Source organism: Typopeltis vanoorti, chromosome 7, assembly GCF_054136105.1.
Source record: "Typopeltis vanoorti isolate ZY-2024b chromosome 7, IOZ_Tvanoo_1.0, whole genome shotgun sequence".
NCBI classification, from domain to species: Eukaryota; Metazoa; Arthropoda; class Arachnida; order Uropygi; family Thelyphonidae; genus Typopeltis; species Typopeltis vanoorti.
Genome location: NC_143555.1, coordinates 78,014,746 through 78,042,218, shown reverse-complemented (window position 1 = coordinate 78,042,218; position 27,473 = coordinate 78,014,746). Strand labels below are relative to the sequence as shown.

General features: G+C 38.2%; 1 protein-coding gene across 5 annotated transcripts in view; it reads right to left on the bottom strand.

Moving 5' to 3' along the window:
* Positions 1-27,473, bottom strand: part of LOC150104800 (kelch-like protein 8) — a 235,894-nt gene that overhangs the window by 43,242 nt on the left and 165,179 nt on the right. For all 5 annotated transcript variants that reach the window (XM_090395976.1, XM_090395978.1, XM_090395979.1 and 2 more), the window contains exon 7: positions 15,396-15,555. In XM_090395976.1, coding sequence (XP_090252102.1) covers positions 15,396-15,555 — 160 coding nt within the window. The remainder of the gene's footprint in view (positions 1-15,395; positions 15,556-27,473) is intronic.

The window sequence follows — 27,473 nt, the reverse complement described above, 5'->3', positions numbered from 1 at the left end:
ACTCAGATTATTGCAATCTTTAACAGTCGTTTTAGCGATTTTGCCGAAGAAGAAGACTGCATATTTGCATTTATAAATCCCTTTTCACTTACTGAACAAAAATCTTGACAATGTCTAGTAACATACAAATGGAACTTATTGATCTCAGAACCAATTCTTTATTGAAAATGAAATTTAATGAACTTCCATCACTCCCAGATGCTTCTGATATAATTAATTTCTGGCGATCGTTGCCCTGTGAACATTTTCCAGACCTGAGAAAATTTGCTCAGAGTTATATCTGTCGTTTGAAACTACATACAAATGTGAAGAAGCATTTTCATCAATGAAAATGATTAAGAACAAACTACGGTCGTGACTGACTGATTCAAATTTGAAAAACTGTTTGATGCTTTCTGTAACTGATTTAACTCCAAACACTACAAGCTTAGCCAAAGCAAAGCAATTTCAAAAGTCTCAATAAAATAATTAATGTTTATCTTGTCTTTATATGAAATCCTTTTATTTAAAACTGCTAAAAGTGTCTATATTACCATATATATATATATATAATAAATCATTTATGCATAACTGTTAAATATATCCATATTACCATATTTTAAAAGGGCTGAAAAGTGGTGTAAGTTTGCAAGGCGCATCTTAACTTAAAAATGAAAAAATTGATGCATGAACTATAAAAGGTTGGCCACCCCTGCCCTAGGCGAAGAAAATTTAGGCGTCCCCCCCCCCTATACATTGTCTCTATATATATTTTGTCATACTCACACAAGCACACATACACCTACATATGTGGATATTTACTTATCGCCTCTAGACGATTTCCTAGGTTCGCCTAATGATAAAACTGGCCCTGAGTAGGATTTTAGTGCTTTGTTTAAATAACTGTTCAAATTTATAGTGACAACAATGGAGCAAACATGTTTCAGACAATAGTTTTGTGGTGGTCTGTATCTATTTCATGTTTTACAAGGACAATTTTTTTCAGATTTCCTAATGATGATATAAGACTGGGGTTCTTAAATTCCTTTTTCCACTGAATGTCCAGTTTGTTTGAAGTAAAAAAATGACAGTCACAAGAAACTTGGTGGATGTCAGGAAGAGCAAGGGGGTGAACATTTATCTTTAGAAGATGGGAATCATGATAATAGTTGGATGACTGGAATAAATGTAACCACTAGAATACACTTCTTAAGAATTTTAGAAATTGATTCTGAGATACTAGAAATCTATGTACTGTTTCCTTGTTATCTGAGCTAAGATTATGGAAATCAAAAAGATGTTGTGTGGTCTGCTCTGAGAAGCCATTGAATTTCATATATCATTTGATATTTAAAAGTTCTTGCTATAGTTGTGGCATAGCAAAATGTTTAACTTTATCATAAAAGGCTAGCAGTATGCTAGCCTTTTATGATAAAGTTACAAGAGCATTAGATGAGGGAAAGGCGTGTACTGCCATTTTCTTAGACTTAGCGAAGGCATTTGACAGGTTGCCACATGATAAGCTGATATTTAAGTTGCAGCACATGGGTCTGGATGTCAGATTGGTCAACTGGATTCAGGATTGGCTGTCCGATAGGCATCAGAGAGTTGTGTATGGTGGGGCAGTTTCAAGGAAGCAGAGTGTTACAAGTGGGGTCCCACAGGGCTCAGTACCGGGACCTATATTGTTTAACCTTTATATCAATGACATTGTCAGTGGATTGCAAGGGGATATTCAGTTGTTTGCAGATGATGTGAAGCTGGGAAGGATTATTAGTAATAGTGCAGATGTGGCAGCCCTGCAAGAGGATTTGAATAAGCTAGATAGATGGGCAAATGCATTGGGGTGTCTGTTTAATGCAGCAAAATGTAAGGTCTTGAGGTTTGGGAAGCATTGATGGGACACGGCATACTCTATGGGAGGAGTTATACTGGAGGAAGTAGGGGAGACAAGAGATCTGAGGTTGATGATTGGTAGAAACCTGAAATTTAGAGGACATATTGCAAAGGTGGCAAAGATAACACAGGATTGCTGCAATAATGAGAAGGACACTGACCTGCAGAGATAAAACAGTTATCATTCCATTGTATAAGACCCTGATCAGACCACACTTGGACTATTGTTCTCAGATTTGGTCCCCAGGATTTGAAGGGGATAAATTAACTGTGGAAAGGGTACAAAGGCGGATCACAAAGATGGTTTCAGGACTGTACAATGATAGTTATGAGGATCGGCTGAGGGAATGTAGAGTGCAGAGTTTGGTGGATAGAAGAAGGAGAGGTGATATGATCGAGACTTTTAAACTGTTGAGAGGTGGTTACAGGGTTGACACTGGGGAGTTCTTTTGCTTGGTTGAACAGCGGGGAGGAGTGATGACAAGAGACGATCCCTGGAAGTTACGAAAGGAAACTGTGAGCAAGAGGGTGAGGAGTGGTTTCTTTGCATGGAGGGTGGTTGAACCATGGAATGCATTGCCTGATAGAGTAGTGAGAGTGAGAACGGTCAATGAGTTCAAGGAGTGGTATGATAGACTTTGTGCTTCTTGGAGGGGGGAACCTCCCCTCGATAAGTTTTGATAGACTTTGTGTTTCTTAGGAAGGACCTCCCACGATGAGTCTTTTGACTCCATGGAGGCCTGAATAATAATAATAATAATAATAGAAAATATAATGTGAACATGACATAATAATCTTGAGAGTGGTGATGAAACAACTTGGATTAGTGAACAAAGGAAGGGTAATTATTATGGGTGATTTTAATTATGGTGGCATAGACTGGAATGAAAAGACAGCATTTGGGAATAAGGAAAATGAATTTCTCAAGTTCTTGAGATAAATCTCAGGCAACACGTAAAGAAGGGCACGCGAGGATCGAGAGTATGAAGTGAAAAATCAGGATAGTGGTAATGAAAAGACAGAAGTGCTTGGCAGTGAAAACAGTAGTAGTATGAGAGATGAAGAGAGAACAGGAATGCAAGAGAAACAGAGAAACAGGTGGACTGGGAGACATGGCATGGGAAAGTGGATGCTGAAAGTACCAGTGAATGTGTATATGAAGATGGACTATATTGCGATATGGGTGGGACAGTTGAGACTGAGCAGATATATGCGCTAATAAAGGTGATTGCAGAGGTGTGGTGGAGAAATCACAACCAACAAGTTGGCTTGGATAGGACTGGTTATAGACCTAAAAATGAATTACTGTTTGTTTACAAATGACAGAAGTATCAGAAATAACGGAGATGAAATGGCTTCACCGATTGAATTTATTCGCTCCAAAATCAATGGAATAAGTAAAACATGTCTGAATGAAGATGATTGGAAGTGTATTAAAATTTATTTTAATGTATATTCTATTGTACATTGTAATTTCCTTAAGCTATTTAGTAAGAATGAAGATGATATACTAACAGGAATAGAAATGAAAGGATACAGTATTTTTTGCAAGGATAGAAAGGACAAGAAGAGAGGGAGAGTGTTGTTGATGATAGTAGGGGAATTATGTCCACAAAAGGTAGACATGAAATAGAGAAATAGTGGCGATGGTTATGAGGCAGTGTGTTGCAGTGTGGAGGTTGACAGATGTTTAGTTGGATGTTTCTATAGGCCCGGAAATGTGGAGGGTGGTGATGAAGAAATGTATAAACAACTTGATTAGTGAAAAGGAAGGCTAATTATTATGGGTGATTTTAATTATGGTGGTATAGATTGGAATTAAGAGATAGCATTTGGGAAAAGGAAAATGAATTTCCTCGAGTTCTTGAGAGATAACTATCTCTCACCAACTGGATGTAATTGTGAGTGGGGTTTCACACTTTCCTCCAGTTGGTGAGAGTGATCATGGAGCACTCACCTGGGTTGTGGCTAGCCATATTCAGACTTTTGTGATGAAAGGGATATATGTGGAATTTTAAGGCTGGTGATTATGACAAGAGACAGCTTGGAGCTATAGCATGGAATGAGGAGTTGAGCTGCAAGGAAATAAATGCTACTTGGGAACAGACAAAGAAATACAGAACAGCATCAATGCATGAATGTATTCTGAAGGCCAAAAGGTTGAATAAGATAGGTGTAAAATGGATGAATGAGGAGTTTAAGCATGAAATCTGGAAGAAGAAGATACTTTGGAGGCAGTACAAGATGAATAATGGTAATAATCAGTTACATGAAGAGTATAAAGAACAAGCCAGGAGAGTGACTCAGTTAGTGAGGAAAACAAAAAGTGCAGTATAAACAGAAATTGTTTGAATGAAAATGGTAGAATGGTAACTGCTGCAGAGGACATTGTTGAGGTATTCAGTGATCAATTTATAAGGGTGTTTCATCCTGATCAAGGTGGAATCATGAGGAATTAAGTGTAGAGGACATAAGAGAGGATGGCTTAATTGTGAATGAGCAGGAGATATTTGAGGAAATAAATAACCTTGAGGTGAATAAGGCAATAAGATTTGATCACATATAACCATGTAATGTTAAGGGAAATGTTCCAGGGAATTGGCAGTAGCACTGGCATACCTGTTTAATAAGAGTCTTACAACAGCACAGGTTCCAAGGAAGTGGAAGGAGGGTAAAATTGTTCCACTGCATAAAGGTGGTGATAAGGCTGTAGCTTCAAATTATAAACCAATCTGTATATCTGGAGTTATGGTGAATGAAGGTACTGGAAAGATTGGTTAGAAGTAGGATACAGAAATAGGTTGACAACAGCAGTATTTTCTGTGGTTATCAGCATGAGTTTGTTGAAGGGGAGATCATGTTTCACTAACTTAGGGGAGATCATGTTTCACTATCTTGGACAGAGGAGATGCATATACAGTGGTCCACTTGGATTTTGCAAAAGCTTTTGATAGACTGTCACAAATGGCTAAATAAATTGAAACAGAGATTGGAGATTGAGATTGGATAACAGACTTCTGAGTTGGATCAGTCATTGGCTGTCAGATAGGTATCAAAAAGTTGTATATATGAGGGTGCAGTATCCTTAAAGAGGAAGGTCACTAGTGGTGTACCGCAGGGGTCAGTTTTGAAACCATTGTTTTTCGATTTGTATATTAATGATATTGGAATAGGTTTAACTAGTGATTTGCAGCTGCATGCATATCAGTAATTAATATATGACTCAAGTTATATGACCTTATAACTTCATACAAGCAGATTGGCCTATGATTTGATGGCTTAGTCTTATCACCCCCCTTTTATGAAGTGTAACAATTTTGCACTTTTTCCACTCCTTTGGAACTTGAGCTAATTTAAGAATTGTGTTAAAAGATGTGGTTAAAGCTGTTGCTAACTTTCTGGAACATTCTTCAAAGACACATGTATGGTGATATACTATCAAATTATATGACCTTATTGACATTAGGTTTACTCAATTTCTCATATATCTCCTGCTCACTCACCATTGGTGGTGACCTCCTCCCTCCCTCCCACTGCTTTCTAGCTCTCCATTATGTCACATTTACAAGGATGGAATACCATAATGAACTGCCTCCCTCAATATCTCTACTATTCTCCTTCAGCGGTTATCATTCTATCATTATCATTGACCAACATCATCCCTCCATCATCATTCTTCCTTCCCGACCACATATCAAAAATCCCTAGGATCCTTTTGTCCTCATTTGCTAACTGCTGCTCATTCTATGTATTTGATACTAATTACCAAGCAAATCACCTTCCTTACTTGCTCTTTATGCTCCTCATGTAACTGATTATTGCCACTCATATTGTGCTGTCTCCCCAATACTTTTTCTTCCAGAATGCATGCTTCACTTTTTCATTTGTACCATTTTACACCTACCTTATTCAATCCTCTGACTTTGGAATACACTCAGACATTGCCTCTGCCAGATGGTTCCTGAGTAGAGACCAAGAAGCACTGATTTCCTTCACATACAATCTTCATTTCATGATATAGCTACAAGCTAGCTCCTGAGTTTGTCATAGTCATTTGCCTTATATTCCACATATATCCCTTTTACACTGCAAAAATCAAGTAGCATTAATGAAATAGACTTTTCGAAATTGATTCAATGTTGTAAGTGTAATACGTATGCATGGCAGAGTGTAAGGGATGTGTTTGTGGAGAGAATGGACAGGAAACAAGGGAAGGTATGAATTTGTAGGAAGTGGGATATATTATTAGACCACAAGGCAATAAATGTGAACCAGATTGAAAAGATAAAAGATGGAGTAAATGAAAAAGAAATAGAAAGGAAACGAAAGTTAGTGAAACTGATGGAGTGAAAGAATGCAAGAATGTAGAAGCGAAAGTAAGGATGTAGAAGTGAGAGAGAGTAAAAATGTTGCATGAAAGTCTAGTATGACTGTTCAGAAAGTAAAGAAAGAACAGTTGGCTGCAATGAAGGAAATAGCTTGATTGCGCCCTGTGGTACATAGGGTGAAACGCGAGCTGGAGCGAATGCAAAAATGACTGTGAGTGGATCATCTGATAACAGAAAAAAAGAAATGCCAGATAACAAAAATGAGGACTTGACCAAGGAAGAGAAAGAAAAATCAAGGAACGAGTGTTGTATGATGATTCAATCATAAAAGGTAATTGATGAGAATTTGACAAAATCATGCTTTCCTGGTGCAAAAATCAATGATGTTAGTGAGGCTATTAGAGCACAATGTGAAAGAAATGATTGCAGTGACCAGAAAGAAGAAAAGTATGAGAGAGGACATGAAAGAATTACTGGAAGTAGCAAATGAAAAGAGTGAGAGAGTTAAGATAGTGAGTCTGTTGCCACGGTATGACAGAGTAGAGCTGAGAAGGAGGGCTAAAAAGCAAATGACTCGATGCATAGGTTATACAGGAGGAATGGTGTGGAGTGAGTTTAACAGGTGAAAGGACTTATACAAGAAGGATGATTTGCATCTGAATGGATTTGGTGTTTGGAGACTGAGAAAGTGTTGTTGAATTAAATGAAAGTGGATGTGCAGAATCAGGGAAATTAGAGCTTTTAGGGGAAGAGTGAGCAGTTGAGTGTAAGAATGTGTATAATATGCCTAAGTTAGTACTACTGGTAACAAACCAGAATGGGAAAGTTAGTACAAGGCGTCAGGATAGTGGTGGGCCTAAGGGGCTTTTGCTCTTTATGTACACTAATGCCAGGAGCATTCAGAACAAGCAGGAGGAAATTTTGGCATTGGTTGGCTCATCCTGACTAAAGGTTATTGGCATTAGTGAAACATGGATAACAGAAGATGATATAGTTAGTGGGATAGAATGTGAAGAGTATAGTTTGTTCAGGGAGGATAGAAAGAAAATAATGGAAGGGAGGAGTATTATTGATGATAGCCAATGAACTGCAACTGAAGATAATGGAAGTTCAACTGCAGGCCAGTGAAAATGGCACATTTGAGGCTATCTGGTGTGAGATTGAGACCAGCAGAACAAATTATACAGTTGGATGCTGCTATAAACCAGGGGATGGAAAAGATGATTTTGCATTGACAAATAGACTCAATTAGTGGATCACAGGTAATTATTATGGGGGGAAACTGATGCAAAGAAAGAAGAGTTGGCTGCAATGAAGGAAATAGCTTGATTGCACACTGTGGTACATAAGGTGAAACGTGAGCTGGAGCGAATGCAAAAATGACTGTGAGTGGATCATCTGATAATAGAAAAAAAGAAATGAGAGATAACAAAAATGAGGACTTGAGTAAGAGGGAAAGAAAAATCAAGGAACGAGTGTTGTACAATGATTCCAGCATAAAAGGTAATTGATGAGAATTTGATAAAATCATGCTTTCATGGTGCAAAAATCAATGATGTTAGTGAGGCTATTATTATTATTATTATTATTAAACAAGACCTCATGGAGTCAAAGACTCATCTAGGAGGTCCTTTTATCTCACACACATCTCATCATACTGTGTCTTAAACACATTCAAACTCCTTGCAGACACCACACTCTCAAGCAAGGCATTCCAATCACTCACAACTCTGCACGAAAAAAACCTGCCTCTCACTCCCCTACTCACACCCTCTTTATACAGTTTCCAGGGATGACCTCTGGTTCTATTAGAGCACAAAAGGATAGGGTGAAATAAATGATTGTAGTGACCAGAAAGAATGATTTAAAAGGAGAAAAGTATGGCATGAGAGAGGACATGAAAGAATTACTGGAAGTAGCAAATGAAAAGAGAGAGAGTTAAGATAGTGAGTCTGTTGCCAAGGTAGGAGGAGAATATGATCTATAATGAATATGATCATGTTGCCACCAACTGATGAGAGAGTGATCATATGGTCTTGACCTGGGAGGTGGTCAAATGTGTGAAATTTTCAGTTAAGATGGGGTATATGTGGGATTCCAGAGCTGGTAAGTACGACAAGCTTAAGAGATTGCTTGGATCAGTACCATGGCATGTAAAACTGCAAGGGCTGGATGTTGATAGTGGACAGAAGTGGTAAAGGAGTGTTTGAGGGAGGTAATGGCAGACTGCATATCTAGAGTCAGAAGAGTAAATCAAGTAGGAGTTAAATGGATCAATATCAACATCAAGCTGGAGCTGCAAAAAAAAAAAAGAAAGAAATTTATGTATATTATTTCTGGGAAAACTGCCATGTTACTCCTCTTTATAAACTATTATAATTACAGCTATTTTGCCTGCTTCAGTTTAGGAGTACCCCTGTTTAAATGTCATTGGCTATTTACTCATGCATTCTTAGGGCATTATGAGTGTAGATGTACTAAAAAGTATATGTAGCCTAAGGAATAGAAAATTGCACATACCTTTTTCTGGGTGTTGTGGCTTTTCCTCAGTCTGCTATGTCGAAAACTGCAGAGTGTGTGTGTGGGGGGGTAGGCAGTTTGGTAGAATAAGTTAGAAAAACCCGGGTTTTTTTTTCGTAATATATAGAAACATATACTTTGATATAGGGTGGGGAAAAAAGTGAAAGGGTTAATTTTTTTAAAATAGGGAGGGGGAAGGAGAAAGGTGGTTGACGGGGTGTGGACCGTTTCGACTATTCGTGGTCGTCATCTGAACACATTGGGAAAGTGGAAGCTATGTCAGGTCGGGTGAGTGCTTCTGCTTTAGAGGTGTTTGTATTGTCTCCTATTGGTCGGGGTTGTGACCTCAATTTTATGTTGTGATGCTTCCAAACCTCGGAGATTATGTAGGGCCTGTGTACGTTGATAGAGTTCGCATCACACTTTATAGCTATTGTTTCCGATATTCTGAGCATTGTTTCATTGTCTTGTCTGTCTATTATGATGGCCTTGTCTATCTGCAGGGTGTGTTTTTGTTCAAGGGCGTGAATGGCTATTTCCGTTTTTCCTGTGTTTTGTATACGATTTTTCTTTTTGATGTTGCGTTTTTTAGTGTTTAAATGTTCTAAACATCCCTATTCCAGAACATTTAAACACTAAAAAACGCAACATCAAAAAGAAAAATCGTATACAAAACACAGGAAAAACGGAAATAGCCGTTCACGCCCTTGAACAAAAACACACCCCGCAGATAGACAAGGCCATCATAATAGACAGACAAGACAATGAAACAATGCTCAGAATATCGGAAACAATAGCTATAAAGTGTGATGCGAACTCTATCAACGTACACAGGCCCTACATAATCTCCGAGGTTTGGAAGCTTCACAACATAAAATTGAGGTCACAACCCCGACCAATAGGAGACAACACAAACACCTCTAAAGCAGAAGCACTCACCCGACCTGACATAGCTTCCACTTTCCCAATGTGTTCAGATGACGACCACGAATAGTCGAAACGGTCCACACCCCGTCAACCACCTTTCCCCTTCCTATTTTAAAAAAATTAACCCTTTCACTTTTTTCCCCACCCTATATCAAAGTATATGTTTCTATATATTACGAAAAAAAACCCGGGTTTTTCTAACTTATTCTACCAAACTGCCTACCCTCCCCCCCCACACACACACTCTGCAGTTTTCGACATAGCAGACTGAGGAAAAGCCACAACACCCAGAAAAAGGTATGTGCAATTTTCTATTCCTTAGGCTACATATACTTTTTAGTACATCTACACTCATAATGCCCTAAGAATCCATGAGTAAATAGCCAATGACATTTAAACAGGGGGTACTCCTAAATTGAAGCAGGCAAAATAGCTGTAATTATAATAATAAAAAGAAAGAAATAATTGTGGAGGGAATTTAAGAAGAATGGTGACCTGCAGGCACATGAACAGTACGATGCACAGGTCCAAATGATAACTAGTGTGATAAGAAAGACAAAAGCAGATTATGAAAGGCAGTTAGCAATGCAGGCTAAGGAGAATCCCAAACAGTTCTTTTGATATGCTGCAAGTAAAAGAAAGAATGCAAATGGTAGAATGATTTTAAGAAATGCCGATGGTAGGGAGGTAACCAAATCAGTTGAAATAGTAGAATTACCTGATGAACTTTTGCAAAAGTATATCATTCAGGTGGTGATATTGCAGGAATGAGAGAGCCAAAGACTTATACAGGAACTGAGGTAAATGCAATGGAGGTACATAGCATGTTACAGAACCTTAATGTGAATACAGCTAGTGGGAATGGATGGTATACGAGCTCGAGTTTTAGATGAAGTAGTGAAGGAATTGTCAGTGCCCCTTGATGATATTGTTAAATCTATTTAGCAATATCATAATTTTGGTCAAGAGTAGGTCATGCCTCAGTAACTTGCTCATGTTTTATAATACAGTGACAGCTGAGTTGGATAAAGGTAATGGGTTTACAGTGATACTGCTGGACTTTCCAAAGGCCTTTGACATGATACCATATGGAATTCTAATCAGTAAACTGTAGCACATGGGAATGGATATTGGATTGGTGAGATGGATAGGAGGATGGTTGATGGAGAGATTTCAGAGAGTAGTTTGTTCAGGAGTAGTGTCCAAAAGTTTTTTCCAAAAGAAAACCTGTGACTAGTGGTGTGGTGCAGGATTCTGTTCTTGGACCACTACTGTTTAATTTGTTCATTAATGATATAGGAAAGGTTATTTGGATGATGTAAAGTTGAGTAGAGCAATAGTTAATACAGATGATGTCAAAATTTTGGACGATGACTTAGATAGACTGGCAGACTGGGCAAAAGGGATATCAGTTTAATGTGGCAAAGTGTAATTTTATGCATTTTAGGATGAACAGATTTCCAGCTGTTTACCACATTGGAGGAACTGCACTCCAGGACACTGATCAATCCAGAGACTTGGGAGTGATAGTGGATAGGGAGTTAAAGTTTAGGAGACACGCAGCAAAAGTGGCTAAAGCAGCTCATCAAATCACTTGGTTACCGAAGAATATTTTGATGAGCTGAGATAAGCAGGTTATTGTTCCTCTTTATCAAGCCATGATAAGACCCCATCTTGACTACTGCATACAGATCTGGGCACCAGGGTTTCTTGATGAGAGGATCATCAAGAAACCGTGGTGCAGGTAACAGAGGTAGGTAACCAAGATGGTAGCAGGTCTATGGAATGAACCTTACGAGAACAGGTTGAAGATTTGTTTGTTACAAAAACTGGTTCATAGGCAGAAAAGAGGTGATATGATTGAGACATACAAATTACTGAGGGATTTTTATTATTATTATTATTATTATTATTACCCCAAGACCTCATGGAGTCAAAGACTCATCTGGGAGGTTCTTTTATCACACACACACATCTCATCATACCGTGTCTTAAACACACTCAAACTCCTTGCAAACACCACACTCTCAGGCAAGGCATTCCAATCATTCGCAACTCTGCACGAAAAAAACCTGCCTCTCACTCCCCTACTCACACCCTCTTTATACAGTTTCCAGGGATGACCTCTGGTTCTCCCCTGATCTCCCACTATTCTCTGTAGCTTCTCCACCATTGATCTTATAACAACTCCCTTACCAACTTGTAGATCTCTATCATATCTCCCCTCTTCCTCCTGTCTACCAGACTCTGCAAATTACATCTTCTCAATCTTTCCTCATACTCGACATTCCAGAGGTTAGAAACTACCTTAGTCAGTTGCCTTTGCACCCTTTCCAACATCTCTTCATCCTTCTGAAAACCAGGTGACCAAATCTAGGCACAATAATCCATGTGTGGCCTAATCAAAGCCTTATACAACGGAACAAGAATCTCCCTACTTATACACGTCAGTGTCCTCCGCATCATTCCCAGAAGCCTTTGTGTTGTCGTCACAATTTTGGTAATGTGGCCCCTAAATTTTAGTTCCTTATCCACTATCAACCCCCCCCCCCAGATCTCTTATTTCCTCTACCTCCAAATATCACCAAGCATAAATTCTGCATCCCATCTTTGTTTTCCAAATTTTAAAACCTTACACTTTGCAACATTGAACTCGCATCCCCATTTCCGTGCCCAATCACTCAATTTATTCAAGTCTTCTTGCAAGGCCACAACATCTTCACTGCTCTTTATGGTTTGTCCCAACTTTGCATCATCTGCAAACAACTGAATATCTCCATCCAAATCTTCGCTAATATCATTAATATACAAGTTAAATAGTAATGGCCCTAAACCAGACCCCTGAGGCACTCCACTAGTGACTTTCCTTTTCCTGGATATTGCATCCCCATACACAACTTGTTGATACCTATCAGATAGCCAGTCTCCAATCCAATGCACTAATCTAATATTCAACCCCATCTGCTCAAGTTTGACTGTCAACTTTTCATGACGTACTCTATCAAAAGCCTTTGCAAAATACTGTGTATCCTCCTCCTCTGTCCAAGGAAGCAGTCACTTTATTGTAATAAGTAAGTAGATTACTAAAACATGACCTCCCTTTAGCAAATCCATGCTGTCCATCAAAGATTATACCGTTTTTGTCAACCCAACTCTGGATCCTAGTTCTCACAAGCTTCTCCAACAACTTTACAAGATTGTTTTTACAAGATTAAATCAGAGGAAATTTTTCAAAATAGGTAAGTTGGTGGGAGAACCAGGGGGGCCATCCATGGAAAGTGATAAGAGTGGTTAGCAAGGGTATTAGAACTATTTTTTTTGCTTGGAAAGTAGTGAATGAGTGGAATAGGGTGCCATGACTGTGAATGAATTCAAAGCAACATATGATAGATACTGCGCAAATGTTGGATAGTTCTTGACATGATGTTTAGGGCCTCCCTCGATGAGTTAAGGAACTCCTTTGAGTTGCCCTTATTAATAATAATAAGCCCTGATATTGCTGGCTACCACCCAAGTATTCACTTCATTGTCACTTTCACCTACTGAAGGAAGATTTGACACCTTATTTACAATAATATTCTCTGATAAGATAATCACATTATCACATTCAAGACCAATGATCCTCATGTACTCTATATTACATGCCTAAGAATATTGTCCCTCAAAAACTCAAGAAAGTCATTCTCTTTAGTTTCACATGCTGTCTCTTCATTCCAATCTATATTACCATAATTGAAATTACCCATAATGATCACCAGTTTGCTTATACATTTCCCTCTCACTGCTCTCCACATTGCTACTAAATGTTTCATCTCATCCATCTCCACTTCACACCATATTGTTTAAAAACCATGATTTGTTCCTTGCATTGTGCCTTGGATATGCACAACTCTGCTATCATGAACAGCACTCCTCTCTTTCTGTTCTTCAAATTCATCTCATATGTTCACAAAATGAACTCTCATGCAACTCTGCTAGCATACCACTCATAATTTTCACTTGCCTTCTCAAATCATCATTATCATACCTTTCACTCTCCTCAACAACCTCCTGACATCAATCCTTACATTTGACTTGTTACCAAGTAAATCATTTGTGCCAAATACCACTACCAACTCTTTCGTTGTTCACTCTTCATATCCAATGCTTCAATCACTGATGTTGTGAGAGATGAAAGTATGGTTTCTGGGAGGTAGAATGAGCAAAGTGATTGAAGCATTGGATATGAAGAGTGAACAACGAAATAGTTGGTAGTGGTAGTTGGCACAAATGATTTACTTGGTAACAAGTCAAATGTAAGGATTGATGTCAGGAGGCTGTTGAGGAGACTGAAAGGTAAGATAGTCTGAGTGTGTTACCCAAGTATGATAATGATGATTTGAGAAGGCAAGTGAAAATTATGAGTGGTATGCTAGCAGAGTTGTGTGAAAGTTCATTTTGTGAACTTCGTACTGCTTCTCCAAGTAAATAAATCATATAATTTTTCTCCTATCCCCCCCCCTCTTAAAACCCAGATCACGTGGCACCTCAGGAAAAAAAAATCTCACATACTCTTAAAAGATATAATATTCGCACTTCCTTCAAGCCTTATAAAAAATTAGCTGCCCTTATCCATTGACCTAAAGCTCTTCTCTATTACCTAGATCATCCTGACATATACAGTATTCATTCTCCTGCAAAATGATGTATTTTTGTCCAATTGGAAAAACAGTGAACATTCAAATAGATGAACAGAGAAAACATGTCCAATATCTGCACTACAACAACTTCAAAGCTGTAGACCATGTTGGCATATATCAGTAGATTCCAGAGAGGATTGGGGTGGGGGGAAGATTCCAATATAAATCTGAGAGACTGTTTTTGGAATCTGCCACAGCTCTACAACATTCACCTAATCAAAGCTATCATCATGAGAATGTCAGTTGAAAGTTCAAGATCTCCTTATTGTGCATCAGTTTGGACATTAGAATTACATTCAGATAGATGAACAGTGAACATTCAAATAGATGAACAGAGAAAACATGTCCAATATCTGCACTACAACAACTTCAAAGCTGTAGACCATGTTGGCATATATCAGTAGATTCCAGAGAGGATTGGGGTGGGGGGAAGATTCCAATATAAATCTGAGAGACTGTTTTTGGAATCTGCCACAGCTCTACAACATTCACCTAATCAAAGCTATCATCATGAGAATGTCAGTTGAAAGTTCAAGATCTCCTTACTGTGCATCAGTTTGGACATTAGAATTACACCATTTGTAGCCAATTTGTATTTGCCTTCCTACAGTTGTGCCAACAAGTGTATATCATACCCTTGTGCCTAAGAAAATACTTTGGTGGCCAAGATAATATCTTAATTAATAATTTAATAAAAAGCTATATAATAATTATGCATAGACATGTCTTCCTTGAAGAAAAAACATAATTAATAATCAATGTCTAACTACCCACATGAGGGTGAGGAGTTTGGTTTTTGGCAAGAGCGTTTCTTTGTTCAGTAGGAGATGCCTGCAGTGACTTGAAAAAGCATCGTATTGCAGTTGTCAGGGTCCAATTTTTTAAAACCACCATTTTAGCTTTTAATCCCAATGGAAGTATAAATGAAATATTAAAATAGAAAGGCAATATCTGATAATTAGTAAGCATTTAATGTTATCTCCTCTTATTGAATATTTCAGACTTAAGTATCCAGGTACAATATTGAGTATAGCCAAATAATAATAACATGAAAGAAAAGGCTTACCAACAACATATAAGAAACCATAGAGTGCTGTTGCTCCAGCTCCAGCACGACACTGATTCATGGGAGCAGTAAATGTCCATTTATTTACATGAGGATCATATCTTTCACAGGAATTCAAAGATTCTGGTCCATTATCACCACCTAAGGCATACATGTATCCCTTCAAAATATACAAGAAATATACTGTTGATTTCAAAAATTTGATATACAGGGTGATTCTAAATTATTGTTGGAGGGGTTTCCATGACCTATAATTTTCAAACCGGAAACAACAAAATAAAACTGCTTACAGAATGTGAAAGTGTAACTCAATGCGGCAACTCTATACTTGCCACATTGATGTCTGGGAGATAATATGATGTTATACTTCAAAATGGCAACTGTTCAAGAGAAAACAATGTGCATACTTTGGTTTTTCAAAACAGAGTCCATTATCACAATGCAATGTCATTACAGAACTCAGTATGGAAAACATCCACCTTCAGATAATGCTATCTGATGTTGGTTAAAGCAATTTCAAAAGAGACTGGTAGTGTTCAGCACCAAAAAGGAGTGGGAAGACCAAGCACTTCGCAGGAAGATGTTGATCAAATCTAGGAAGCATTATATCAAAGCCCACAAAAATTAACTAGATGGGCTTCTTTACAGTTAGGTATATCAAAAACGACTGTTTGGAGGGTTGTTCATAACTGCCTTCAACTCCATGCCTACAAACTGCATGTTGCGCAGGCTTTACAGCTGGATGATAAACCCCATAATTTCCAATTTGCCTGAGACATTTTGTCAAAAGTTGAAGTTGATGAAAATTACCTGCACAGTTGGATATTTAGTGATGAAGCAATGTTTTGCATACAGGGAGGGTAAATCGTCATAACTACAGAATATGGAGATCAGAAAACTCTCACATGTTTGAGTATTCAAAAGAGATAATCCAACGGTCTGGTATGCTTTGTAATGGTCAGAAGTTTTGGGGGGGCCCTTTTTCTTTGTGGAAAAGTGACAGCAGTGAACTATCTGGACATGCTACAGCTGTATCTGTTACCCCAGTTAGAAGATCATCAGGGGCGAATGCTGGTCTTGAAATTCACGCTTGCTCTTGTTATCATTCAGGGAGTGAGAGATGTGATTGAAGTCTGATTAGCGGAATAATGAATTACTAACTATTTAAAACTATATATTTAGAAATTTATGTATATTTAATCATACAAATACAACATTTATTTTACAAATGATATTCTGTCTTTTTCAATTTAGCTACTTGAATACAAATTCTACCCTATGGTTCTTCTTTGTGAACTGGTCAATAACATTGTCATAAAAAGTTGGTTGTAACTTAATTTTCCCAAGCAGCACACACACTTGTAAAGGCTGGCTGAAGCTCACTAGCTAGAGCTACTTTCACTGCATATGGCCTGTGTTTAAGATGTGAAGGGAGCAGAAATGGCTATGTGCATGCATGAAATCACAGTGCTGTAGCGAGGACCTGGAAGCTCACACAACCGAGCAAGCCAAGGTAGCTTTGACTAGACGAGCAAGCATCGGCCTTCGATACACAACTCAAAGCTCAATTATTGCCGTGCAAGCTTTAGACATCTTCTATCCACAAAAATAAAAGTCTAAATGGAATGCTTATAAATGCATGCATTTATTAACAAATAAATATCACTTCTTTCTCAAGTAATTCACCATGCTTGCACAGCAAGCATGGAGAATTCACCCTTAAGATTATCAACCAAATGTGGTGTTCCAGCAAGTTGGAGCACCTCCACATTGGACTGTTATTGTTCAAGAATTTCTTGACATGCATTTTCCTGGGCACTGGGTTGACCATGGTGGACCAATTACATGGCCTCCACATTTGCCCAATATTATGTTGCTTGATTTCTTCGTGTGGTGGATACACAGAGGACACTGTTTACTAGACCCATGTGACCTCCCTCAATGAACTGAAGACCAGAATTGTTGCTGCAATAGAAACAGTTACACCATAAATGATGGAGAACACTTGGAGGGAAATTGATTATCGCTTGGACATCGTACATGCCATGAAAGATGTGCATGTTGAAGCTGTTTAGCATTCTGCAGTATTGATTCTATAGGTAATAAAACTTTTTGAGTTACACTTTCATATTCTGTAAGTAGTTTTATTGTTGCTGTTTCCGGCTTGAAAATTATAAGCCACGGAAACCTGACAATTTAGAATCACCTTGTATTTTACTTTAATAGCGTTATCATTATTACTAAACCAAAACTTCATATTTCCCATCATGAGAAGTCCAGTATATATATCACCATGCATGTCACATTCTGCCTTACATCTATTCAATATCTATTACAGTAGATAGTAGATTCTTACTCTAACAAACTTGGAATCGAATGTCATTGTACATAGTTTGCTATAATAAATTTTCTTAGAATAGCACTATATCTGTGGAATTATTGTCAAGGATAGTTGTGGAAAGTTTTTACACTTAGTTATAATCAGTGCTTTTTTCTGGAAAAAAGGTGCTGGTATTCATCATGAAGATGTTACTACAGCAACTTCCACACTTTTAACATATCCTCCGATATACCCTCATCATCTGTAGATCACTTCTTGCTTTTGGTATCAACTGCAGAATGACGACCTCGGAACAGCCAATGAGTCCACATATTTGCTAGGGTTGAACTGAGTGAGAGGAGGTCCTACTATCCTGATGAACATCAGTGCAGAAGTTGGTCATACAAGCAGAGATGACCTAGAAAGTTACTATAAGATTCATCTGAGAGGAAACCCCTTTCACATTCACTGGAAGATATTGCAGTTGTGCCCAAAGTGTGCTTTAGAGGAAGTAGTATGTCCAGGACTTTATTTTCTTGAAGATATTCACGAAAACCACGAACTGCTTCTCTTTCATTTAAGCGAAATTTGCATGCTAACTTTTTAATTTCAGTTTGACCAAATGTCAGATGCTTCCAAGGATTTTCTGGCCAATACTTGGAATCTAAAATCTTAGCACATTCAAGCAAATCAGCATCATCTCCTTCAAGCAGACGCTTTCCAACAGCTTCTTTCAGACTTTTATAGAAAGCAGATGAACTTACTGCAGGACAGTGTCTTTCATTTTTGTGGAGCTCAATCCCTTTTAACGTTATGTTCTTCTGACTTCGAAGAGAAATACTGTAGTATGGACCAGGATTTTCAATTCTTTCTTCAAAAAGTTGAACTGTATTCTTTATATTCCTGTCTGCTTTGTACAAGTCAATATTTCTCTCTTGTAAATCTAGATTTAGTTCACTAAGTTCTTGGAGAGCATCACACGTAAGGCCCAAATCAAGAACAAATTTGCATGACGTTATTTTTCTTAAAAGGCGATGGTTAGCACAATGACAGAAAATAACACTAGGAAACTTCTCTTGCATTAGCCTCTTTACACCATTACACACACCAAATAACACAGCTGCACCAAAACAAATTACAAACAATAAATACTCCTTTAAGCAATCTTCAGATAATCCTAAACACTCAAGATGACTAATTAAAGAGTTTAGAATTCCTCCAGCAGTTACATCTGATAATTTGATCAAATCTAGGAAAAGACTCACAGGAGCCAATATTTCAGGAAGAACTACATGAACAATAACAATCAATGTTGTTGTGTTACTCACAGTCGTCGATTCATCGATAAGTAACGATATTTTAATATAACGATAGTTATATTAAACTAAAGTTTTTATTCAAACATGGTAGTTGTCTCCATAATTTTCAAAAATGCATTGTTAAATGATTGATTTCTCCTCGCAACTTTGTAAGTGGTTCGAAACACTTTTCCTGTCTTCTTTATTATGAGACAAAGTATTTAGGAAAACTTTCTCTAATGTTTCGTTTTTTGCTTCAGATTTTATTTTTTGGCACGCTTTGTGTGCTGCACTCTCCTTATGATTGTAGATCTTTTTTTCTTAATGACATTAACTGTTGTTTGCAAGATTCTCCAAAATGACTGATTTTACCATTTGCTCACTCCGCTGAAATTTTCGTTCCCATGTGTTTATCGATGGCAAGACTTCCAACATCACGACACACTTTACAGCCCAACATTTTATTCTTGACATACAGCCACTTGTTTCTCTCGCAGAAGTAATTTTTCTGCAAAAGTGTCTAACATTCAGGCCAATCATGAGAATCTACTTCCTTTTGACACATGGATCTTTGGTCTTGGTTTTGTGATCCTCTTCACCAAGTGCATTTTCGGTGTTAGTTTTCTGTTTGACAGGATCACAAGTAGATTAAACAATTTCTGGTTCTTCAACCTTCCTTTTTTTTACTCATTGGCATAAAGTAACTACATATTTTACTCATTTCATTCAAAACTCAAGTGAACACCTGCCTGTTGCAAAGTGAATATAGAACTGATAAAGTGATATTTGAAGCAATCAGAAGTGAACACAACTTCCTGTTTCTGGTTGCGTACCAACCTATGAAGCAGGTAAGCAGGTATTTGCAGTTTTGAAGTACCAACTTCAAAACTGAAAATTCAATTCGTGAACACAGTACCATCTACCGGAATATTTATAATACATTTTGCTGTATTATATAATTTTGTTCCAATCATGTCAATAAATCGCAAATTTTTAAAAACCTAAGAAAAAAGGTGCCAGTAATGCGTACCATTGCATACCGCCAGAAAAAAAGCACTGGTTATAATGAATATTATACTTGACAAGAAGTTATATCATCATCATCAATTCATTGTTATGTACCCTCACAAGGGATATATAGGATACAATAACAACATTACTTGATTAAGTCTATAGTAGTAACTAATCTCCTATCAGCAATTTCCCTCCAAATTCTTAGCAATACTCCAATATTGTCATATCTAGTGCTTTTTTTGGGCTAGTACACAATGGTATAGCATACTGGTACCTTTATTAATGGTGACATAGGACGCTGTACATTAGAAATTTCTAATATTCAGTATTTTTATACAAGTTTACCTATTATGCAAATAAGCTAAGTCATTTAATGAAATTTACATTTTTTACTATGTCTACCATTTTTTACTATGTTTACTATGTTTATTATTGTTAAGATACTGTTATTATTATTAACATCTGACCCCCCCCCCACAGAGTCAAAGAACTCATCACGACAGGTCTATACTCTCTCATGCCAAAAGATCATTGAACCACACCTTGAACTCATTCACAGTTTCTGCACTCACCACACTTCCAGGCAATGCATTCCACTCATCAACCTACTTCTCACTTCCCCCTGCTCACACCCTCCTTATACAGCTTCAATAAATGGCCTCTAGTTCCACCCTTGCCTCCCTCAAAATCTCTGAAATAATTTCTCCACATTAATCTGGTAACAACCCCTCACCAAGTTCCTAAGGAGTGGAAGGAGGGCAAGATTGTGCCGCTTCATAAAGGAGGTGATCGAACTCAAGCATCAAACTATAGGCCTATCTGTGTGTCAGGTGTTGTTGTTGGAGAAGCTTGTGAGAACTAGGATCCAGTGTCGGATTGACAAAAATGGTATTATCTTTGATGGACAGCATGGATTTGCTAAAGGGAGGTCATGTTTTAGTAATCTACTTATTTATTACAATAAAGTGACTGCTTCCTTGGACAGAGGAGAAGGATACACAGTAATATACTTAGATTTTGCAATGGCTTTTGATAGTGTACCTCATGATAAATTGGTAGTGAAACTAGAGCAGATGGGGTTGGATATTAGATTAGTGCACTGGATTGGAGACTGGCTATCTGATAAGTATCAACAAGTTGTGTATGGGGGAGCGATATTCAGGAAAAGAAAAGTCGCTAGTGGAGTGCCTCAGGGGTCTGTTTTAGGGCCATTACTGTTTAACTTGTATATTAATGATATTGGTGAAGATTTGGATGGAGATATTCAGTTGTTTGCTGATGATGCAAAGTTGGGACGAACCATGAAGAGTAGTGAAGATGTTGTGGCCTTACAAGAAGACTTGAATAAATTGAGTGATTGGGCATGGAAATGGGGATGTGAGTTCAGTGTTGCAAAATGTAAGGTTTTAAAATCTGGAAAACAAAGATGGGATGCAGAATTTATGCTTGGTGAGGATATATTGTTGGAGGTGGAAGAAATAAGAGATCTGGGGGTGATAATGGATAAGGATCTGAAATTTAGGGACACATATCCAAAATTGTGAAGACAACACAAAGGCTTCTGAGAATGATGCAGAGGACACTGACGTGTAGAAGTAGGGAGATTCTTGTTCCGTTGTATAAGGCTTTGATTAGGCCACACATGGATTATTGTGCCCAGATTTGGTCACCTGGTTTTCAGAAGGATGAAGAGATGTTGGAAAGGGTGCAAAGGCAACTGACTAAGGTAGTTTCTAACCTCTGGAATGTCGAGTATGAGGAAAGATTGAGAAGATGTAATTTGCAGAGTCTGGTAGACAGGAGGAAGAGGGGAGAAAAGGTAAGGGGTTGTTATAGGATCAATGCTGGAGACGTTCTACAGAAAATAGTGGGAGATCGGGGGAGAACCAGAGGTCATCCCTGGAAACTGTATAAAGAGGGTGTGAGTAGGGGAGTGAGAGGCAGGTTTTTTTTGTGCAGAGTTGTAAATGATTGGAATGCCTTGTCTGAGAGTGTGGTGTTCTCAAGGAGTTTGAATGTGTTCAAGGCATGGTATGATGAGCTGTGTGTGTGTGTGTGTGTGTGTGATAAACGGACCTCCCAGATGAGTCTTTGACTCCATGAGGTCTTGGAGTAATAATAATAATAATATAATTTATATGTCTTAATCATATCTGACACTCTATAGACCTGACACTAACTTAGTAAACATTTTCTGGACCTTCTCCAATACATCCTCATCTCCTCTCCCTGATATCCAGACAATCAAATCTGTACACAGTAGTCTATATGTTGCCTAATGAAGGCCTTGTACAAGGGTACCATAACTTCTTTGCTTCTGCATGTTAATCTCTTCCTCATTATCACTGTAATCGATTGGGATGTTCTTGTAATTTTAGCAATGTGACCCTAAACTTCAAGTTTCTGTCCCACCATCACTCCAGTTCTCTCATATCCTCCACCTTCTTTAAAATTTCTCTATTAATTGTATACTCTGCATTCCAACCTTGCAGTTTGCAACATTAAAATGATGGCTACACTTATTTTCCCACTCATATAGTCTATTCAGATCTTCCTGCAAAGCCACATCTGCTCTACTTTCTATAGCCCCTTTCCAATTTTGCATCATCGGCAAACAGCTACACATCTCCAGTTAAGCTGCTCCTAATGGCATTAACGTACAAGTTAAACAATAATGGTCCCAAAACAGAACCCTATGGCACTCCACTAGTGATCATTCTCTTTTGGCATACCACTCCTCCATATATTACTTGCTGATACTTGTCTGACAGCCAATCAGCTATCCAACTTACTAGTCTGTTATCTAATCCCATCTGTTTCAGTTTAGTTACTAGCTTGTCATGTGGCAGTCTATCAAAGGCCTTTAAAAAATCCAAGTACACCACAATATATGCATTTCCTTTATCAAGTGTATTTTGTCACCTTGTAATACATAACCAGATTGCTGAAACATGACCACCCTAACAAACCTATGCTAACCATCATAAAGTATACTGCTATTATCAACCCATTTTTATAACATTTTTTTATTATCAATCCTATTGCCTTATTAATATCAAGTTTATTTAATTCCTCATATACTTCCTGCTCGTTCATGATCAGTCCCTCCTCTGCCATACCCACTACACTCTAGCTTCTCCTGGGGTTGCTATCATGAGGATGAAATACACTAATAAACTGAATAATTCAACTATATCCTCTGCATTGGTTATCAATCTGCCAGTGTCATCAGCTAGCATCCCATAGTCAATTTGCTTCTACTCACCACATATTGAAAGAACTCACCAGGATTTTTCTTAGTTTGATTGGCCAATTTCTTCTCTTACTGAAATACTGAACTTCTGCTGTTTATTACCAGCTGATTCACCTTCTTGGCCTGCTCTTTGTACTCTTCATGCAACTGATTATTACCAACATTCACCTTCTATTGCCTCCACAGGTGCCTTCTTTTTCCAGATTTTATGCCTAATCTCTTCATTCATCCATTTCACTCCTATTTTATTTAGTCATTTCACCTTTCAGATATACTCAGACATCGCTGATGTTAAATAACCCTTAATCAATGCCCACACAGCATCTATATATTCTTCCCACTCAACTCCTCTTTCCACACTATAGCTCCCAGTTGTCTCCTAAGCTTGTCAGTAAGCCTTCCCTTCTTTATAGAAGTATTTAAGTGACTGGCTTCAACCCAAGAGATCACTTCCTAGTCACTTTCGCCAACCAGAGATCAGATACTCCATTCACAATTTCATCCTCTGATGATATAAATAGATCTAAGACTTTCAATCATGTGCCTCTGTTATGTACTGCCTAAGATTGTTTTCCCTTAAGAACTCAAGAAATGTATTCCCCTTATTCTCTGATGCTATCTCTTTGTTTCAATCAATATTGTCGTAGATGAAATCGCCCATGTATTCCTGACCATTCCACCCCTATGCTGACCATCCACATGTGCATTCATTACCACTTTCAGAATCCACTCTTGTTACACCATGTCTCACCAGAATCTCCCTGGCCTACCCCATTTCCCTGCCCCGACTTGCATTCCTCTTCTTACATTCTCTTCTCAATTCACAACCACCTCAGTTTCGCCTGGTCCACTCTCCTAGTCCATTCTCTGCTCACTAGGCCAAGCTGCCTATACATTTCTATGTCTCTACCTTCTACAATCTTATAGTTGTAGAAAAGAGAATCTTATAGTTGTAGGCCTGTAGCAACCCCACCAAATATCTCATTCTATCAATCTTCGCTTCACACCCTATTGCTTCAAAACCACCACTGCCACTTTTTTCTCCTCATGTATCAATCTTGCATGGACATAATTCCCTTACTATCAGCTCCTCCCCCTTTCTTGCCTTTCCTATCTTCACGAAAAACATTATATACCTCCATTTTTATTGTCATTAAGATGTCATTCTCATTGAACCATGTTTCACTTATTCCAACTACTTTTGGGTACATAAACTCAATCAATACAACAATTTCATCTCCCTTATTTCTGATACTCCTGCATTCGTAAATAAACATAACAATTCATTTCTTGGTCTATAGCCAGTCCTACACATGCTTTCTCCAATTTGTGACCTCTCAGCTGCTCCTATCTGCTCATCTTCTGCCCCCACATAGCCCCCTCCCCTCCCTCAGATCTAACTCCCCATGCATTCCTGACCATTCCAATCCTATGCTGACCATCTGCATGTGCATTCATTACCACTTTCAGAATCCACACTTGTTACACCATGTCTCTCTGGACTCTCCCTGGCCTACTCAATTTCCCTGCCCAATTTGCAGTCCTCTTCTTACAGTCTGTTCTCAATTCACAACCATCTCGGTCTCACCTAGTCCACTCTCCTGCTCATTTACATCATCTGTGACTTCCACTGATACCTTGTTGTCCGCATCACTCATTACATGACTTTAAATTTTTCAGGAAATGACAACGTATACTAAAATATAATTAAAAAACTTGAATCGATACCTTCCAATATTTTGGCAATGTCACATTGCCATCTTCTGGGAACATAAAATTATGATATGTGCACACAGGCATTAACAACGAGCAAATGAGGCTGAAGAAGGCAACTGACATTAGTCCTAGAGTCCTAAAGGTGCCCCCTAGCAGGCTAAATTGGGTTGTCTTGGCTGTTGGACATGTTCTAAGGATGCAAGCTTCCCAAATTTGGGGTAGTCTCATACACCCAAATTTGTTGAGATTTGGGAAGTTTTTAGAGCTGAGGCTGATTCCAGGAACAATCTTTCATATTTATATTTGCTACAGTGTAGTAAAGTGGCTTTCTTCCAGCATATTCTGTGGTGGGTATCTAGTGCATGGTCTGCAAGTCCTGAGTGTCTATTGGTGAAACTGGATGTAGTCTTTGTGTTTGAATATCCTGATATTAGCTATTCTGCCTGTTTGGCCATAGTAAGACAGTTTACAGCTGCAAGGGACCTGGTATACTCCAGGTAGGTCTAGAGGAAGTGGCTGGTCTTTGGTGGAGCCGATAAGGGATGCCAATTTCTTATGTGGTTTGTAACAGGTAGCCAGATCATATTTTTCAGGGTTTTTGTGAGCTTTTCAGAGGTGCCTCGGATATACGGAATGATGATAGATTTAGTGTAATCTCTGTTAAGAAGGGATGTGGCGGTTGTTGTGGTTAACTGGTTTTAATATTTTTTGGGGGTTGTGGCCATTGGCTACCACCCCCAAAGGTGTTAAGGATATGGTTAAGTTCAGTGATTAGGGCATTGTTGTCTGAATGGATTAATTTAGCCCTGTTATATAGGATTTTTATAATCCCATATTGTTGGGGGGGGGGCAGAATTGTTGGTGAATGTATCTACCTGTATGGGTCGGTTTTCTGTAAACAGAGAAAGCCAGGGATCCCTCAGGCTGGTGTAATCAGAGTGTCTAGAAAAGGGAGACTGTTGTTGTTTCTTTTTCCAAGATGAACTGGATTCTGGGATGTTGATTGTTTAAGTGCATTAGGAGGTTGTGGAGTGTGTCTAAGCCATGTGGCCAAATAGAGAACACATCATCCATGTACCATAGCCAGACAGTGGGTTTTTGTGTGGGGCTGAGTTTAAGGCTTTTTCTTCAAAAGTCTCCATAAAGAAGTTTGCTAATGGTGGAGAGAATGGAGAACCCATGGCTGTACCCTCTATCTGTTTGTGGAATTTTCCCTGCTCATTTGCTCATTGTTAGTGCCTGCATGCACATATCATAGTTTTATGTTTCCAGAAGATGGCAACATAACATTGCTGAAATATTGGAAGGTATTGATTAAAGTTTTTTAATTAATATTTTAGTATATGTTGTCATTTCTTGAAAAATTTAAAGTTATGTGTAAACTAACATATAAATTTATCTACAAGAATCACTCATTACACTTCCTTCTAGCAGCAACCTTCCTAAGTGACTCACTCCAGAACTATTCAGATGCAGTCCATCACTCTCATACAGTTCCATTCATCCCTCAAACTCATCCCACATATTCACAAACTGCATTCCTTTCTCTTTATAGATTTCTGCTAACATTCCATTCAAGATCTTTGCTCTCTGCTGCAACTCATCAACCTGGACAACATACAAACTACCAACCTACCACACTATTGTCTTTCACTCTCCTCAGTAAATCTCCTGATAGCCAGTTTCACATTCTCCCTATCTGCTATACAAAATATTTATTAAAAATTATCATATATATTTTACTTATTTTTTATATGCTTGTACCATAAAGTTATGCTTAATAAATTGTGTTATATACTTAATGTTTTAGTCTTCCTTTTCATATCCTTTTAATTTTCAGTCACCCCTAATAGCAAAGAATGATTACCAGCATCTATTGTTTTATAAAGTACTGGTCATATCTAATATTCCAGTCTTCTGGGAGGAGCCTCCATGGCTCAGTCAGTATAGACAAAGCCCTTTGGTCAGAAAGACCTAGGTTTGATTCCCGTCAGTGATGTGAGGAACCTCTATCTGGTCTCTTTCGATGAAATGTGAGTTAGCCAGTCTCATACAGAGGTAGAGGATTTTTTTTTCACCCGGAAACTTGGGTTTTTCATCCTCCAGAACAGGCAAACCAGCCCTGTGAACACACATGGATTACAGTCAGGAATACTTAAGACAGTTCCCCCCCCCCCCCCAAGCCATAGGTCTGATTCATCAGCTATGCCAGTCCAGAGCCCAAATAAAAATAGGGGGAGCTGAGATGCTGCCATACCTCCCAGTAAAGGGGCTCACGGCCGTTGAATCATCATACTAAATAAAGTCTTCTAGGGCACTTCTGACTGAAACAATCCATAGCATTTTTGGCATCACACGCCTTTTTTGTCAACTATGACAAAGAAATATTTGGAGAGTGAAAAAATGGCATAATTGATAAAGTCATGCTATCAATGTCAATTCTTACCTAATATCTTCATTTTTAATATTATTCTGTC